At 48.3% G+C, this 18,420-nt stretch overlaps 1 protein-coding gene across 1 annotated transcript; it reads right to left on the reverse strand.

Annotated features, from left to right (window-relative positions):
• Positions 1-271: 271 nt before the first annotated feature.
• Positions 272-16,552, reverse strand: LOC307221476 (NACHT, LRR and PYD domains-containing protein 12-like). The gene is made up of 8 exons (XM_079985959.1): positions 16,197-16,552; positions 11,884-12,214; positions 11,291-11,371; positions 9,332-9,388; positions 6,178-7,954; positions 5,356-5,442; positions 3,558-3,725; positions 272-1,856 (listed from the first exon to the last, which is right to left on the reverse strand). The coding sequence occupies exons 1-8, from the start codon at positions 16,260-16,262 to the stop codon at positions 1,529-1,531; spliced, it is 2,895 nt and encodes a 964-aa protein (XP_079842085.1). The 5' UTR covers positions 16,263-16,552; the 3' UTR covers positions 272-1,528.
• Positions 16,553-18,420: the final 1,868 nt, after the last annotated feature.

Genomic DNA, 18,420 nt, shown 5'->3' on the forward strand with positions numbered 1-18,420 from the left:
GAAGTACAGTGGTACCTCAGGTTACAAATGCTTCAGGTTACAGACGCTTCAGGTTACAGACTCCGCTAACCCAGAAATAGTACCTTGGGTTAAGAACTTTGCTTCAGGATGAGAACAGAAATCGTACTCCGGTGGCGCGGCAGCAGCGGGAGGCCCCATTAGCTAAAGTGGTGCTTCAGGTTAAGAACAGTTTCAGGTTAAGAACAGACCTCCAGAACAAATTAAGTACTTAACCCGAGGTACCACTGTACTGAGTCTCAGTCAGGTAGAGTTAACAATGAAGTTTAAAGTGTATTTCAAACACAAACAAGTTTTAAAATATTCGAAACGCTGTCACTCTATTCCCTCTCAGTCTTGTTCCTGTCTCTAACTCCCTTTGACTCCTCTATCTCCCCTCCCAAAAGAACCAAGGAACTAACTGTCAAAACCTGTGGGCTGAGCCTCAAAATCAGGTAGGCTCCGCCCCCGTGCCTATTAACCCTTTCTCTCTGGTCAACCTATTAACCCTTTCTCTCCCACCCAATACAAACATATCCCCGAAGAATGGACTAACGCCACAGTGGTCCTCAGGGTGAAAGTGAAAGAAGCTCCCAGCCCCTGCTTGGGCTGAAGGATGGGGTCACAGCGTCCTTCCGCCTTTGCTTCTGCAGTGTTTTCTCAGGAAGCAAGCTCCTTTTCACAGCTGCCCCTTCTCCACTTGATCAATAGGACCAATGAGGTCTCCCCCTTGCCTTAAATGTTATTCCTGGGAGGCAGTGGGTGCAGTCTCCCAATGGCTTTTGGTCCCCTCTCTGACCACAGAGGCCCAGATGTGCCCATCCATGGTGATGCAAGAGACGTCTTCCCAAGAGCAGCTGCTAGCACAGAGCACGAACAAATAAATTGATCTAGTATAAAGACAGCTTCCTGTGTCCGGGGGGCTGAATAGGGTAGGGAGATTCCCCATGCAGAAAAAGCTGTGGGTAGGCTGAGGCGCCCACCCAGAGGTCCTTTGCATTGTGCGTCCACAGATGCGCAGTTGGCATCCGTCTGTCTCTGGGAGACAATGGAAGATTGTGCCTTCAGGGGTGACGTCAAACCGTTGAAGAATTACAGTGCCTGCTGTGGCTGTAGATACAGGAGAGACATGTTCTATTGCAGGTGAGGCAGACAAAGGCACCCACAAGGATTTTTGCTAATGTTGGGGCACATGATCCTGATCTCAGGACTGTTTGCACCTGCAAACATTTCAGGGCTTCATTTATAATCGCTTACACGTCCTGTAGTAGCTTCCTGTTGGAAGTTCAGTGATTTTTCATACCTAACAACTCCGGGGGGGAATGTTGCGCTATAGAGCAAGAACAAGGTAACACTAATGAGGCATCGCAGAACAATGGCAGAATGATGTGCAGACGGGCCAGTACAAATCTACCACTAACGCCCTAATATTGCATTCACAACAGGTTGCAGAATACACCCGTTGAGATGGTGCCCTTTGGCCTCCCAGTAGATGCCTCAATTTTGCAAGACATGTGAAGCCAAGTAGACATCACAGGGTCCCGTTTTCTCTTGCTTTCTCCTCCCCCAGGAGGACAGTGATCTGTTTCTTCAGTAGCTCCGCTCTTTCCCGAGCTTCCTGGCTGGCTCCCGGATCTTCTGTTTCCTCCAGAACTTCCAGAACAGAACGCAAGGCGTCAGCATTCTTGACTGACTCCATCTGTTCCTGGTCCGCTTTGATCTCTTCCACCCAGTCCAAATATGCCTGCAGCAGCCCCATGTTGGACAGGAAACTGCTTATGATCTTGAGCTCCGGCTTCCTGCGACTCAACTCGGAGAGGACGTCTCTCCCGGCTTTGCTCAGGCGGTTCCCCACAATGCTGAGGGAAAAAAGACAGGTGTTATAAAGGTACCCTGGGGGAAAATGTGGATAGACATGAGGTTGGGTCCAAGCTATGTTAGGCCACATGCACACTATATATTGAAAGGGTTATGATGCCTCTTTAAACAGTCACGACTCCCCCCTGCACCAAAGAATCATGGGAACTGTAGTTTGTTGAGGGAGCTGAGAGTTGTTAGGAGCCCCCTTTCCTCCCACAGAGCTACAATTTCCAGAGGAGACTAACTTCCTAGGGAACTCTGGAAATAGTAGCTCTGTGTGGGCATTGGGGTCTCCTAACAACTAATTTAGTGTAATTAACTCAGCCAGGATGCAACCCATGATAGAGAAAGACCTTGTAATAGGAGAGCATGCAGATCGATTTCTCTCTCACACACACATGCACACACATATGCCCAAGAAACAAGTGAGGAGGGTTTTAGGGCGAAACATACAAGGGGAGCACTCCCTCAGAACCACACAGCCAGAAAATGTACTACCTCAGCAAAGGTCATGCTATTCTGACTGGTTGCTAAAGCAACACCTCCACCAGTCTCCCTCTTGGATAGTTGACTTTAACAGAATTAACCCTTAAGCTCCAAACTGAACGATCCCTGCTGTTTCACATCCAACAGCTTGACTCCCATCCAGACCCCCAGGAAGCAGGAAGCGCAACTGAGGAAATTCATTCCCCACATCTAAAATTATATAGTTATTTTATTTACAAATACAGTGGAAAGGAAAACCAAATCTGATAAGTATATCTATGCGTGCACACTTTAAATATTTACCGTATTTTTCGCCCCATAGGACACACTGGCCCATAGGACGCACCAAGTTTTTTTGGGGGGAAATAAAGGGGGGGAAATTATTTTTCCCCCCCAGAACTTGCGGGGCCAGCAGCGGGGAGAAGCGCTCTTCTCCCCGCCGCCCACCTGCAGACCAGGTCCAGGGACAGCGCCTGCTGTCCCCGGAGCTTGCCTTTTTTTGGGGAGGGCTCCGGAGGGCTCCGCGTGCTTCGGGCGGCAGGCTGCCGCCCCAAGCCTCGCGCGCCCGGCAGGACCTCCCGCCGGGCGCGCAAAGCTTGCGGACACTCGCCGGGGCTGCAGGCTGCTGCCCGCAAGCCTTGTGAGCCCGCGGGAACTCCCACCGGGCTTGCAAGGCTTGCGGATAGCTTACTGAAGCCTGGAGAACGAGAGGGGTTGGTGCGCACCGATGCCTCTCGCTCTCCAGGCTTCAGCAAAAGCATGCCTTCGCCCCATAGGACGCACACACATTTCCCCTTCATTTTTGGAGGGGAAAAAGTGCATCCTATGGGGCGAAAAATACGGTAAATTTTGGGGAGGGAGAAACTATACTCATGATTACATATTCTGCAAAACACACTATAGAAACTGCAACACTTGTTGGATTAAGAAAATAAAAATTGTAGAAATTTATGAAGGTATTATTTGGGGGGGTGTTTGTTTGTTTGTTTGTTTGTTTGTGTGTGTGTGTAAAAATTCCTAGATGTATACAATAGCATTCCTTATTCCTCTTGCATAGCACTGCATTGTATTTCCTCTGTGTTGGGATCTTTGCAAAAATGTGATGACCTCTAATCAATTATACCTCCTGCCGAAATTCTATTTTGGTAGGCTTGTGATTTCATTTACAGAAGTTTGCAAAATATTAAAATGCAATATCATCAGAGCATACTTACGTCAAGAGCCTGAGCGTTCTGTTGCACATCAAGGAATCCATAATATTATCCAAGCCACTATCTGTGATTCCTGTGATATCGAGATAGAGCTCTTCGAGGGTGGTGTTCTCCTGGAGGGCATCCCATAAACCACTCACCCCTTCAGAGCCCAGGCAGTTCCCACAAAACCTTAAGAAATTGGGGGTGGGGGGAGAGAGAGAAGTTTAACTTAAAGCAAAGAGGAACTCCCGTGATCAGTGGAATTCAAACTAACACATTGCAAATTCCTGTATAGGAAATCCCCAGTTTCAGATTATCCCATCAGAATGAATGAAGCAAAACACACCCCTCCTGGTAGTTAGGATTTTACTTCCATAGAGCTGAAACTGGCTAGAGGGTCACGAGGTCGGAACTCCCAGTTAAAGGCAGAATCCTATGGAATCGAGGCAGTGGGCCATCTCAAGGAGGAGGCAGGGATATTATACAAAAGCAAAGATCTTTAGAAAAGTAAAGCTCTTTAGAGAACTCGAGCAAATAAACCAAGCTACATGCTGCAGGTGAGCTGTCTTAATTTACTAGGATTCTATGGACTAGAACCACAATGATAAGAGATATAGATGAAACCCTTGCTATACATTGGAAGCACACAACTTTCTGCAAAGAATCCTGGGAACTATAGCTTACTCTTCACTGAGCTGCAATTCCCAACACCTTAAACAAACTATGCTTCCCAGGACTCTTTGGGGAAGACCATGTCCTTTAAATGTGTGATGTAGATATGACCATAAATCAAGGATCACCTGATCCCATATGAACTGACCCTGTAATCGTGATCTGAGGCCCTTCTTCATTTGCCTCCTCCACGGGAGGTCCAGAGGGTGGCAACACCTCAATGGGCCTTTTCAGTGGTGGCTCCCTGTTTGAGGAATGCTCTCCCCAAGAAGGCTCACCAGGCACCGTCGTTACTTATCTTTAGGTACCAGGCAAAATCATTTATTTTCCACCAGGTCTTTGGCTTTTAATTATCTGCGGCCTTCTTTCAGTGTGGTGCATTATTGTTCTTAAGTAGAGTTGGCATACGTCCTGGACATTTTGCGGGTTTCCCCCCAAAAAACTCAACAACTTGGGATAATTCCCCAAAAAAGCAGTTTTGGGAATTTTTTTTTAAAAAGAGGGTCAACAATTTGTTTTTGTCCAGATTTTTGCTTCTTGAAATATGGCAACCCTATGCTAAGTCACTTTGAGTCACTTAAAAAAAGAAAAAGCACCTTAATAATAATAATAATAATAATAATAATAATAATAATAAAATAATAATAATAATAATAATAATAATAATAATAATAATAATAATACCGTGCTTTTCCATGTATAAGACTAGGTTTTTTTCTTTAAAAATTATGGTAAAAAGTGGGGGTCATCTTATACATCGATAGTGCATAGGGAGGACGTTTGATTGGTTGCTGCTGCTGCTGTCAGCTGTTATTATGCATGTTACTGGTTGCTTCGTCAATGGCTGGTGTTGATTCGCTGACTCTGTGGCAATTGGGCGGGAGATTGGCAGCTTCTGCCGGTGATGGGACAGATGAGAGGCGGATTTTGCGATAACTCTGGTGAATCCTCCGCAAAAAAAAAGCTCAACAACTCTGTGCCATCTGCTCTCATTTTCTTACATTTGAGATTTGAGTCCCCCAAAATAGGGGTCGTCTTTACATGGGGGCGTCTTATACACGGAAAAATACAGTAATTGTGTCACTAGTGGGAGTGATGTCAAGACTTCCATAGGTTATAGCACACACATACACAGAAGGTGACTCACAGAAGTCTTTTCACCTGGCATCTTGGGGACCTGAGTATTTCAGCTTCTATGGCTGCCGCCTCACAGTCCAGAGAATTGTACCGCAACCTGGAAAACAGGAGATTGCAGGTGAGAGCTGAGCACATGATACGGACCAAAGGTGGACAACTACCCCAGAAGGAGCATGGCGTGTCCCACATCAGAAGTACTACCCCTCTCCTAACACTCCAAAGAGGTCTGAATACGTAGCACAGACTAATTTTACTGTTTTCCTCCTCTTGTAAACCGCTTTGAGTTTGCAAGCTGTGCACGGAATTTATCTAAATAACTAAATTCAACGACATCCAAATCTTTCCTGCTCCTTTAAACACTAAGGGCATATGTACCATATGTTGGAGATTTAAAATGGATTTTTAAAAGACATCTGGAGGCAAGCCCATTTCAGGGAAGTTTTTAGTATTTGATGTTGTATTTCGTTTTTGTTTTTTAAAAAATTGTTGGGAGCCACGCAGAGTGGCTGGGGCAACCCAGGCAGATGAGGTGCATATAAATATGTTATTATTATTAGTTATTACCATTATTCCCTCTACATACAGAGCACTGTGGGAGTTGAAGCTCTGTGGCTTGGCCTTGGGGTCTCTTACAGGCTATTCACAGTACCCTTGCCAAACTATCCCAAGAATTCCTGGGAGAGACATGATGCAAGTTTGCATTGGACACCTGACCTGAATGCCCCTGCTTGCCCCTATTCATGGCAGGGCATAGGATGCTGGCATCCTGCAGCCACTGCCCATGGCATATGCATATGACCAAGGCCTAGGACACTGCCAACCAGGTACTCACTGGAGAGTCTCACACCGATGGAGAAGCCCCCGGAGTCGCCTCAGCCCCCCGATGCCCATGTTGCTGTAGCTCAAGTTGAGGTTCCGTAGCCTCTTATGCTCCGAGCAGCCCAAGACATAGGCCAGGGCTGCACAGTCAGCTGGGTTCAAGGTCACCTTGAACAGATCCACTTCATCCAGGTTGGAAGCCACCTTCTGCGTCACCCAGTCCTGGCGGAGCTCTGCCAGGCAATGCAGCAAGGAGAGCAGCTTCCGGTCTGATTCGTACTGAGCTTTCTTCCCCAGCCACTCTGCCAAAGGCACAAGGGGGTCCCCTGTTAGGCCCTCAGCCAAGCTCTCCAGCTTCCCCTGCACCCTGGAGCTCAAGAGCCCCATGAAGAACCGGGAGAACATCTGCAGGTTGTCCCACTGTTGGCCTCCGCTCAGGAACTCCCTAGTGTAGCTGAGAAGTCCAGCTGCAGCACGTCCATCTGGTGGGGGCAGAAGTCTCTCGGCCTGTCCACCTTCTGGAGCTTCTCCATCCCACCAGAGATCCAGGCAAGAAGTTAACTCCTCAGTACCGGGGTCCAAGATAGCCACTGAGTACAACGCAGCTAAGAACTCCTGTATGGTCAAGTGGAAGAAGCCGTAGACCTCGTCTTTCTCCTTGAAGAAGATCCGGTTCAAGAAAGTGCCGGGTAAGTTCTCCGGGTCAAAGCCGAAACCCCGCAGCTCATCTGCGTAGAAGACAACTTTCCCCCTCAGCAGACCAGCGTAGGCCAGCTTGCCAAGCTGCAACACCAAGTCTTTGGCTTTTTCCAAGGCGCCGCCGGCTCCCCCTGCTCGTCGCAGCCGGAGGATGGTGCTCAAATACTGGCGGTAGACCTCGGTGATGGTGCTTGGTGGGGAGGCCTCCTTCTCCCCTGTCCATGGGAAGAATTCCCCCAGCGCTGTGCAGAGAATGAAGCAGTAGAGAGGAATGAAGCTGAGGCTGGCTAAACCCTCGTGGGCAGATACATAACCAAGCACATCTGCAGCTCGTTCCAGGTTACGGAAGAAGCGGAAGAAGTAGTCCTTTACCTGCTGCTCTTGGAAGCCAAGGATAATGACATGGCGGTCAAAGAGGTCCTCTGGAAGGGCAACAGAAGGCCTCGACGTGACCAAAATGGTGGCCTTGGGTAGCAAAGTCCCATAGAGGAGGCTGTGCACCAGATCTTTGATGTGAGCCGGCTGGTCTGATTGGAAACAGGGATTCTTGCTCTCCAGGGAGTGCCGGAACTCATCCAGGCCATCTAAAATCACTAGAAGTTCCCCAGGCCGATCTAGCAGCTCGGGGAGAACTCCGCTCAGGTGGACATGCTTGCTGCAGATCAGGTCCTCTAAGCTCTGGGGTGTCCTGATGAGGCTGAGCTCCCGGAAGGAGAAGTCTAGCATGCAAAGGGCCTTTTGGAAGGCCGCGCCCAATGCCCAGTCGTGGATGATCTTCTGGGCCGCGACGCTCTTGCCGATGCCGGCAGCCCCGCTCAGCATCACCCGGCGAGGTGGGAAGCTCTCCTCGGGGAGCGGGGAGAAAAGCTGGCTCAGAGCCAGGCGGCGGGGGGCGTGGAGGGAGTAGAGGCGGGCACGGCGGGAGGCCAGGTGCAAGTAGTCATGGCTGCTGGAAGCCGAGCGAGGGTTGTCGGACAGCAGCAGGTCGGTGTAGCGGATCTCGATGTGGCCGCAGGTTTCGGTGTCGTCCACATTGGTGCAAAGCTTCTCCGTGCGGGTCAGCAGGGAGCGGCGGTGGTTCTGCAAAGCAGCTGGCAGGAGGATAGCAGTTGGAGCAAAAGGTAAGGAGGAGACCCAGAAAAGTACAGCGGATAATCCTGATGGAATGTACAGAGTTGACTATTGTAGGGCAAGGAGATCCATCCCTTGAGTTTGCAGTTCCCGTTTAGGGAAAAAAACATCTCTCTAGACCCACATCCACGTGAACCCATCTTTTGCATGCATTTTCACAGACGTATTACTTTGGGGATCTTTACTGGAGACGCAGAGACTGTTGCAATGGGTGGGATTGTTGCAATGGGGAGACGTCTTAGGCACCATACAGTTAAAGACTCCTGGGAACTGTAGTTGGCTAAGGGTGCTGAGGGAAACCCCTATTCCCCTCTCCTGGAGCTACGATTCCCAGAGTTCCCTGGGAAGAAGGATTGAATGTTAAACCACAGTGGGAGTTGTAATTCTGGGAGGGAAATAAGAGTCTCCTAACAACTCTCAGCACCCCTGAACAAACTAAACTTCCGAGGATTCCCTGGGGGAAGTTTAAAGTAGTATGATGCTGCTTTAGATGTAAAGGTAAAGGGACCCCTGACCATTAGATCCAGTTGTGGCCGACTCTGGGGTTGCAGTGCTCATCTCGCTTTACAGGCTGAGGGAGCCGGCGTACAGCTTCCAGGTCATGTGGCCAGCATGACTAAACCGCTTCTGGCGAACCAGAGCAGCGCACGGAAACGCCGTTTACCTTCCTGCCGGAGCGGTACCTATTTATCTACTTTGACGTGCTTTCGAACTGTTAGGTTGGCAGGAGCTGGGACTGAGCAATGGGAGCTCACCCGGTTTTGGAGATTTGAACCGCTGACCTTCTGATAGGCAAGTCCTAGACTCTGTGGTTTAACCCACAGCACTACCCATGTCCCTTACTGCTTTAGATGTATATGGCCATAAAAACATAGAATTTTTAAAGCTGGAAGGGACCGTTGCTAAGTGTAGGAAACTTGCAGCTAAAGTTTCCTTGGCAGCTGCAAGATTCATGTGCTGAGCAATCCATCTTTATTCTTGCTGCCTTCCTTAGTATTCATATATGTATTAATTATATTAAGATTTAAATACTGCTTAATCAAGTGTGAGAATGCCAATTCCTCTTGCTTGGACAGAGGATGGAAAGGCAGGGAGCTGAGTGGGTAAATCTCTGACCTCTGTAAGGCTGGACTGTAACCTGCCGTGCAAAGTTATGAGTTGCCTCTGTTGCCCAGCCCAGTTTTGTCTCTGGCCCCCAAAAGGTTGCCCACAAAGGAATGTGGCCCTCAATCTGAAAACAATTCCCCACCCTCTTCTGCACTGAAGCCCCTCTTTGTCCTGGATTCTGCTTGCACATCCTTTCATTGCTCTTTCTCCTCCTCCTCCTCCTCCGTTACCTTTGAGTTGTCGGCTCAAGGCTCTTCGAAACGTCAGGTCGTTGCTCTTTTCCTCATCTGTCATGACAAGAGAACATTTAATGCATAGGAAACAGGCGCCCTGTAGAGACCTCCAAGCCCAAGAGATTTTGCTGCCTGAGGCAAAGGACAAGATGGCTCCCACATTTCCCATACGGAAGCTGATTGAACTGGCAGGGGAATCTTATTTTGACACGGGGGGACTGGACAGTGTCCTCCTGAGGGCAGCAGGGGAGATTTGGGGGCACAGGCAGCCTGGTGTCCAGCTCTTAGCCACTGTTCCCTAGCTCCCATCACTTGCCGCCTGAGGCGATCATCTCACTCTGCCTAACATTAGGGCAGGCCCCAAACTTGCACCAGCCCTGCCTGTCACAAAGCAACACAAATCAGCAGACTGATGCACTGCTCTTTCTGCAATCATTTCCGAGAGCGCATAAAACTGGAACCATTTCTCCCTGTTCAGCCCTTTCCCCATACTGTCAATAGATCTGAGCATCATTACAAGTGCCACATAATGTTCATCCCACACATGCAAGGAATTTATCCTTCCATGTAGCAGTAACTACACTTTGGAACTCCTAGCCCAATAGGCAGGCGTCTTCACTGTACTGTTTTTGGAACCTGCTACTAACTTTGTCTAAGCAGAGCTATCCAGGCATGTAAATCTGACACGCCTTTTAACATGTCGGCATTCATCATTGTTGTTTTCAGCCTGCAAATGATACGCAATTGGGGATGCTCCCCCCCTCATTACAGTGGTGTTTCCTTTGCACTGAAGTGAACATTGTGGGAATAATGATATCATTAATTATGATAAATTTGTAATTTAACATAAATAAGTACATAAATTACGGTGAACGGCAGACAGCCAACAGATAACATTGTATTTGGCAGAAACCAAACTGAAGCAGAAAGGAAACAGCACAGATTGTGACAAAGGCAGGTCAGAATGAAAATTGCTGCTGCTTTAAGACCCCTACTGAAGAGTTGGAACAATATGCTTTTTGCAATGTTCATTTCAGTAGAGCATTAGGAAAGGCAAGCAATGCGTACTCCTGTTAAGCAACAGGTAGGTTTCCCCACACCAGATCCTCAGAGACAGAGAGAGATGCATGTCACCATGTCTTCAACCTTCATGATATTCTCTCTCGCCTCAACTCACACTCCAAACACACACACACAAACGTCTCTTACATCAGCCCCCTCCCTCTAACAGAGGTGGGAATTTGCCAGCTCCATCATCCTCTGATGGTTTTCCTACTCCAAAATGTTCAGAGAGCTGGACCAACTTCTTTCAAACTAGGGGTAGCCAATGTGGTGCCTTCCAGACAGTCAGGACTACAACTCCCATCATCCCTGATCATAAGCAACATTGACTGGGGGCAATGGGACTTGTAGTCCCAACAACATTTGTGGGGCATTCCATGGGCTATCCCTATCCCAAATGCTAGTTCTCCTTAAGAGGCCTCAGCTACCCATCTTGGGCAGCAACCTATCGGACAACAAAAACTGTTCTTATGTTGAGCCTTCGTGGCACCGAACCTTTTGCACGTGTTAAAGATAACCAGCTTTGAAATCGTGGCCAAAAAAAGTGTGGCGCCAGCCCCAGTGGACAGCTTCGTGGGGCGATGATGCTCACCTGAGCTCCTGGTTGAAACATTGCCGCTTACAAGGAGGTAAAGGAGCAAAGAGCAAGATGGGGGCAAGGCCCATGCTATGCGCAGATGCACCAGTGGGGATGCCAGATTGGCTTTGCTGATGCGTTTACATCGTACTGACCACACCGCGGACTCGTCCCTCCCTCTCTGTCACCTGGTAAGCAGCAGCAAAGCTACCTGCTGGACGCCAAGTGAGCCCTACTGCTCCACCATCCACTCAAAGATACAAATATATGCACAGAAGCAAGCCCTCCTATGGAGCAAGGTTGGAGAGATGACTTGCCTGCAGGCACTGCTGGGAGCTTGTATTTCTTCGAATTCCAGAATTTCAGCAAAGCTCGTTTGGGAGTTTTGGGAGGAGGCTCTAGATTGAAACAGGAAAGAGAAGGATTGTGAAGAAAAAGAAGAAGAGGAGGAGGAGGAGTTTGGATTTGATATCCCACTTTATCACTACCCGAAGGAGTCTCAAAGCGGCTAACATTCTCCTTTCCCTTCCTCCCCCACAACAAACACTCTGTGAGGTGAGTGGGGCTGAGAGACTTCAGAGAAGTGTGACAGGTCACTCAGCAGCTGCATGTGGAGGAGCGGGGAAGCGAACCCAGTTCCCCAGATTACGAGACTACCGCTCTTAACCAGTACACCACACTGGCTCTCACTGTGAAGGCAAAGCAGTGCTAGAGCAGATGCCCACCAGCAGGTCTACGAACCAGGATACCTTGTGTGTGGAGTGGGGAAACTAGCCCACTATACAGAGGCAAATATTTACACCTGACCCCATCCACCACCGGAACGTGGCCCCCAGAAGCTTGCCAAGAAAGGAATGTGGCCCTTCCCTCCTCACTCCTGCCCTCAAGGCTAGTTGTGTCACTGCCGTGCCTGGCTGCCTTGGAGAAGGTTCTCCTTTTCCTTTCTCCGGACAGCTCTTTTCCAGCCAGTGCTGGAGCTCAGGACAGTAGGCCTCCTGCAATTCCCACAGTGCGTCCAAGAATTTCTGGCTATTCTCTGGCTTGCTGCAGACCCTGTCCAGAAGCGCAATGACTTGGTTGCTCTTGGGGATGGTCTCCAGCAGGGAAAAGTACTCCGGCTGGGTCAAGAGCCCGCTGTCATGGAGTAGGCGGAGCAGAGGAGCTGGGTTGGGCTCCACCCAGCGCAGGAGAAGTTCCCGGTGCTCCTGGATGAGCCGAGTGAAGTCCAAGGGAGCAGCCATCTGCAGGGAGGGAAAGAAGAGGGTGAACAGGAGGGCAGTAGGCCAATCCCATTTTGTCGCTTGGTTGGAAGAGGGTTCCCTGATTATAGGGGGCAGAAATCCCCCCCCCCCAAAAAAAAATGTTAATGTATGTAACAACAGCAGCTCGGATTCTTTATGTGCAGAAATGGAAGGAAGAAGTTCCTACCAAAGAAGAATAGATAATGGACTATGCAGAACTGGCAAAAAATCAACAGCAAAATTAAGATCACCTAATGGTGAGTGTTTGAATGGAAGAATAGATGCCTTTTTTCAGAAATACTATAGTATGATGAACTCGCAAGCAAGATTTGAACTATGAGCAACAGAAGTTATTAGGTTTATAATATTGTAGTTACGATTTAATAGAGAGGGGGCAGCAGAAGTTGGAGAAACAACAACTCCATGGGAAATGGGGTGGGAAGTTGACAAAAATAAGAGGAAAGACGAAATTGTGTTTTGATTGCATATGTTTAAAAAGCTGAAACTTAATGAAATATAATTGGGGGGGGGGGGAGAACCTTTACATATCTGCCTACATGTCTAAACACACATATACGTGAACTTATCTCAGATGGGCAACTCCAGGCCAGCTCACCCTTAATGTTCTCAGAGATAAGCAGTTTAACCCCAGCAATGCCTTCGGCAGTACATTACTTTGCTTCTGTGGCTAAAGATGCAGCACTGTGACAAGTCCACCTGATGTTTTCGGACTACAACTCCCATCATCCTTGACCATTGGCCACTCTGGCTGCTGGGAGTTGGAGTCCAGCAACATGTGGAGGTTCGCATCATTCTCATCCTTGGCACCATCATCTGGAGGTCCAGCTTTACTGCTGTTTGAGAGCGTTACCTGTATAGGCTACAGGGTATGTTTTTGTTGGCATAAGCCACAGCTGGATTAAGAGCTGTGCCACTGCTTGCGTGTACAGCTAGAGAGACAACAACTGCTGTCTTGGGCATAACTGCAAAGCAGGGCCAGATTTAGGTTTGAGAGGCCCATTGCTACTGAAGGTAACGAGGCCCTTTATATTTCCCACTGTCCTTTGTCAACAAGAAACTGTCGCTGTTTTTTGTGTTGAATATATGCCATATGGTAATTTATGGGCCTAATATGTATCTAAAGCCATTTGCACATGCAGAATGTGGGCACCCTATATATAGAAATGAGCAAACCAGTGATATTTTAGGGAGAAGGCTAGCAGGCGGGGCCCATAACTAGCATCATAGGAGCCTGCACAACACAAAACACTGTTGCTGTATGTAGGTTTTATTTTGTTTTTTATCTTCTATTTTGGAAATGTACATCCAGTTTTTTCCCTTTAATTTTTTTGGGAGCCCCCAAGAGAGTGGGGCCCTAAGCTATAGCTTGTTTAGCTTATACGTAAATCCAGCACTGCTGCAAAGGCACCAGATGCTCAAACAACATTGGGAAGAAGCATGATGAGACTCTGCATTGCGGTGGGTTCGACTAGATGATGCTTGTTGGTCCTGATTCTGTACATTTCCACATACGTAATCGCTAGAGGTTATTGCAATTGGCACAGTTCCTTTGAGGCATACGATCGGTCCAACTAGCTCAGCACTGTCTGCACAGACTGGCAGCAGCTCTCCAGGATTTCAGGCAGGGTTCTCTCCCAACCCTATCTGGAGATGCTAGGGATTGAACTCCAGACGTCCTGCATGCAAGGCAGATGCTCCACCACTGAGCTACGAGGTGGCTCTGTCCTCTCTGATGGAAATCACTACTAGGAAGGGAGGTTTGTGAGCCGCACCAGCATCTGGGGTCCTTCTGGTGCTTGGCCAAAGCTGCAAAGGCCCGAAGGAGCTATGGGGTGAGAAGGGGGCTGCTTTGTCCCTGTTTGCTGCCAGAGCCTTTTTGATTCCACCTACTGGCTCAATCAGGGATGCGGGTGGTGCTGTGGTCTAAACCACAGAGCCTAGGGCTTGCCGATCAGAAGGTCGGCGGTTCGAATCCCCGTGACGTGTTGAGCTCCCGTTGTTCGGTCCCTGCTCCTGCCAACCTAGCAGTTCAAAAGCACATCAAAGTGCAAGTAGATAAATAGGTACTGCTCCAGCGGGAAGGTAAACGGTGTTTCCATGCGCTGCTCTGGTTCGCCAGAAGTGGTTTAGTCATGCTGGCCACATGACCTGGAAGCTGTACGCTGTACGACTGGACCTAATGGTCAGGGGTCCCTTTACCTTTACTGGCTCAAACGCAAAGTTGTTGCTGCCTCCATATGAATGACACATTTGCAGCGCGCCCAAACGTGCCGTGCTGCCACCTACTGGAGGGTTTGCATTGCAACATCATAGAACACCAAGCCCCTGTCCCCTCCACCTCACTGATTGTGTCCTTGCATCAGCTGTGACTAAAGCCAGAAAACATATTCTTCCAAGATGGGGATGAAGAATCTGTGGCCCCGCAGATGCTGCAGGGCTGCAACTTGCCCCAGCCCCAGCCAGCATGGCCATCACAAGCCAGGGTGGAAGGAGTTGCAGCTCAGTGACATCTGGAGGACTACAGCTTCCCATCCCTCTTTCAAGGAAGAGGGGAAACGGGGGTGCCGGGAAGTCAAGCTGACAAGGAGAAAAGTGTGGCAGGATAGAGGCAGCCATAAAGCAGAGGGCAAGAAAGATGGGTGCAAAATTGCAGAGGGGGAGATTGGCGCCAAGGTGCAGCAATGGGGGACAAATGGGGAATTGCACTTTAAAAAGTTGGGATGCATGAAGGATGAGTGGGAAGATGTATAAATAAATTCTTTGCAAGCATATCAGGAGGAATGCAGGGCCAATGCTCCTTGTCATGCAACCTGCCTGCAAAGAAACCAGAACGGATGCTCAATAAACACCAGAAGTAATTTAACCTCTGCGTAACCTTCCTGCAAGCAAATCAGGATGGCTACTCAACAAAACAGGTCATCTGAAAGGGCCCTGTGTTGTGCTTTTGCTGCAACAAATTTACACAGCTGGAAAATTTGCATTACAATGTAGAATCTCCTCGTCTCTCATCTTTGAAAACAACTGTCTTCCTTACTACTATGTTTGGATTAAAATGTCGGTGGGCTAGCAGGGACCAGGGAAAATCATTTTGGTCTTGGATCCAGTTCTTCAGCGGCCAGATAAGCAGCTACCGCTTGGGGAAAGGGCCACAACCTGTTAACGCAACAGGATATAGCTCTCCTTTATCACCTCGTTTCTCAAAGGTAGGTCTGATAACGGAAGCTATGAACTCGACCTTTCATTTGGGCAGAGTCAGCGATAAGGGGAGCTGGTTGCTGATCAAGCCCAGAGGTTCAGCGAGGGTGTAGAACGTGATATGAATCTATTGTAAATTAGCGAGTTGAGGCCATGCCTTGTACTCTCCCAGGGCTGCCATCTTTGACCTTGATCCAGTTCAGGAAAATGAACCCCACTGAACACAATAGGGCATAAGAGCAGATGGAGAATCCTTTGGGAAAGGGCCAGCCCAATGTCCATGGGAAACCTGCAAGCGGAACCTCAGCACAACAGTGGCTCTATGTATCTGCAGTTCGCTGCAACTAGTATTCAGAGGCACATTGCCTGACAGTCGAGGGAGAGCACAGCCATTCTGGCTATTAGCTATTAATAGCCTTGTCATCCCTGAAATTGTCAAATCCCCTCTCAGAACCATCCAAGTTGGTGCCCATCATGACAGTGAGTTCCATACAGTACTTTAACCATGCACTGCGTGAAAAAGCACTTTAATCATTCAGCTTCATTTCCTTATTTCTCTTTTTATTATTATTTTGACAAAGCAATAATCATAAACAAATAAGAATAAAAATGTGCATCCCACCCCCAGACCATTCCATTGTAACTATCCAACCTCCCAAAATTTCAACACCTCTTGCGATGGTTTGACCCCTTTCCATTATTATCAGTACAAATTCTACAATTTCCATATCTCAAAATAATTTCTCCTGCATATTCCCCGCCTTACCTTAATAGCACATGTTAATTTATCATTAGTCGCTATATCCCACGCCTCTTTATACCATTCTTCCATTTTATATTCACCTTGCCCCTCCCACTTCCTAGCTATAATAACTTGTGCAGCTGTCAATAAATTGGGGAGCAAATCCTTCCCAGCCTGCGAACCTTCCACCCCATTGTAAATTGTAAATAATGCTACCTCTGGACTTTTGGTCGGCTTTAACCTAGTGATTTCTGTTATCTCCTTAAACACCTCCCCTGTACATATCTACACCCCCACCACATGTGAGCATAAGTCCCAGTTTCCCGGCATCCCCTTCCAACATAACACCGAATATTCCTTGCAGCTTCACTTCTGGGTACAGGTACATGCAGAAGGAGATGTCCCTACTTGCTACTTGCTGGCCATTAGAGGTATTTTGACATTCTTGCTGTCCTGCCTCCTGCAACAGAGGCTGTATTGGTGTACACACCCCCCCCCCCAGTCTCTCTACCTGGCCCTCAGAACTCTTTGCAGGCCACGCCCCTCTCACTAGGCCACACCCCTCACTGCCCCTGTTCCACACATCCCTTGAGTGTGGCTGAAATGTTTCCCTGAACTCTGATTATAAGCCTCTTGCTTGCTTGGCTGGTGTGTGTATCAACTAGCCTATTGTACACAACATGAATCAATTGATCTGCCTGCTTTTGCCTCTGGCTCTAACTCACTGGCCCTCCGGCCCCCGGAAAGTTGCCCAGAAAGGAATCCTGACCTGAAAGAGCATTCCTTTGTAATAGTTGTTTGAGAGGCGGGCAGTCCCATCCCACGCAAACATCGCTTCATCCTTTGCTGCATACATAAAAGCCATTTCCTCCCACAGAGTCTAAGGAGCTGTAGTTTACCTCTCACAGAGCTACAATTCCCAGCACCCTTAAACTACAGTTCCCAGAATATATATTTTTAAAGAGTAATTTAAATGCATGGTGAGGATGTGAACCAAGCCTGTGGATAAGAGGCACCTGTTGAACGGCACACAGCCTTTAAAAGGGTATGGAGGGAGCTGTCAAAAAGAAGCGTCCTCTGTATTCTAGCACCACAAACAACAGCGGGGTCGGCAGGGCGGGGGGGTGGAGAGAGGAAATTGCTGCCATCTGGGCTTCAGTCGCCTCTGGCTCAAATCCCTTTTCATCCTGGGAGTTCATTGGATGACCTTGACTGGCCTGTATCTCTCCAGCTTAACTACCTCAGGGGGTTATTGGAAGGATAAACAAGATAAGAATTACAAAGCGCGTTGGGACACAAAAAGTGCCAGAGGATTGATTAATAATAATCATAAAACGATAAAAGTTGTGTCAGGAAGAATAGCTGCTTAGCAGACTGTACATTCTTTGGTAGCTGACACGGCAGTTTGTGTGTGCCCAAGAGGCAGGCAAGCTGACAGACAAATCACGCCCTCTTAAATGAAGAAGTAAATTTCAGATTTAAGTAAGGGGCAGTGAAGGCAAAGCTAAGCTCAGCCTCAAAGCCCTCGTGCTCTTCTTGTGGTCAGCAGATTGCATTGTTCAGTCCATCTGAAGGACTAATGTGAGGCACACCCCATCAGGCAGCGGTTCCCAAATTTTCTATGTTCCCAGCGTAACCTTTATTTTAATCAATTAATTTCACATTGCCGTGTACATATGTGTTTCGAGACGATTTCCAGTTACCCCATCCAAGCAGCTAAAACACTTTTCAAAACAGTAGAAATGCAACAACTGGAAAGAAGTTTAAAACCATAAAAAATGGAAATGGATGTCTACTCAGTAACCTGACTCCCCATCCCTGAATCTAGCAAGCACAACGGAGGTCCTTACCTGTTAGGCAAAGCCGAACAGCCAAATGTTTGCAACCTTGAACACGAGGGAAAGCGATATGCAAGCTTTTTTCTCTGCGTGACTGGCATCTTTAGCACGTTTGCCAATCAGTAGTTACTAAGGAGTGGCTCTAGTCAAATATTTACAACAGGTAACTTGTAGCAATGTCCCATTCACCGTCACAGGTGATGCGAAAAATACCAGGGCAGAGAAGTGGCTGGAGGACCTGGATATGGCAGGATTTCTGCTTCGGTGGACTTTGAGGGTCCCTAAGTACTGGGCAAGGGACGCAGGTGGTGCTGTGGTCTAAACCACAGAGCTTCTTGGGCTTTCCAATCAGAAGGTCGGTGGTTCGAATCTCCACAACAACGTGAGCTCTGGTTGTTCGGTCCCAGCTC

The sequence above is a fragment of the Podarcis cretensis genome (genome assembly GCF_951804945.1).
Source record: "Podarcis cretensis genome assembly, chromosome: 8".
Classification (NCBI taxonomy): domain Eukaryota; kingdom Metazoa; phylum Chordata; class Lepidosauria; order Squamata; family Lacertidae; genus Podarcis; species Podarcis cretensis.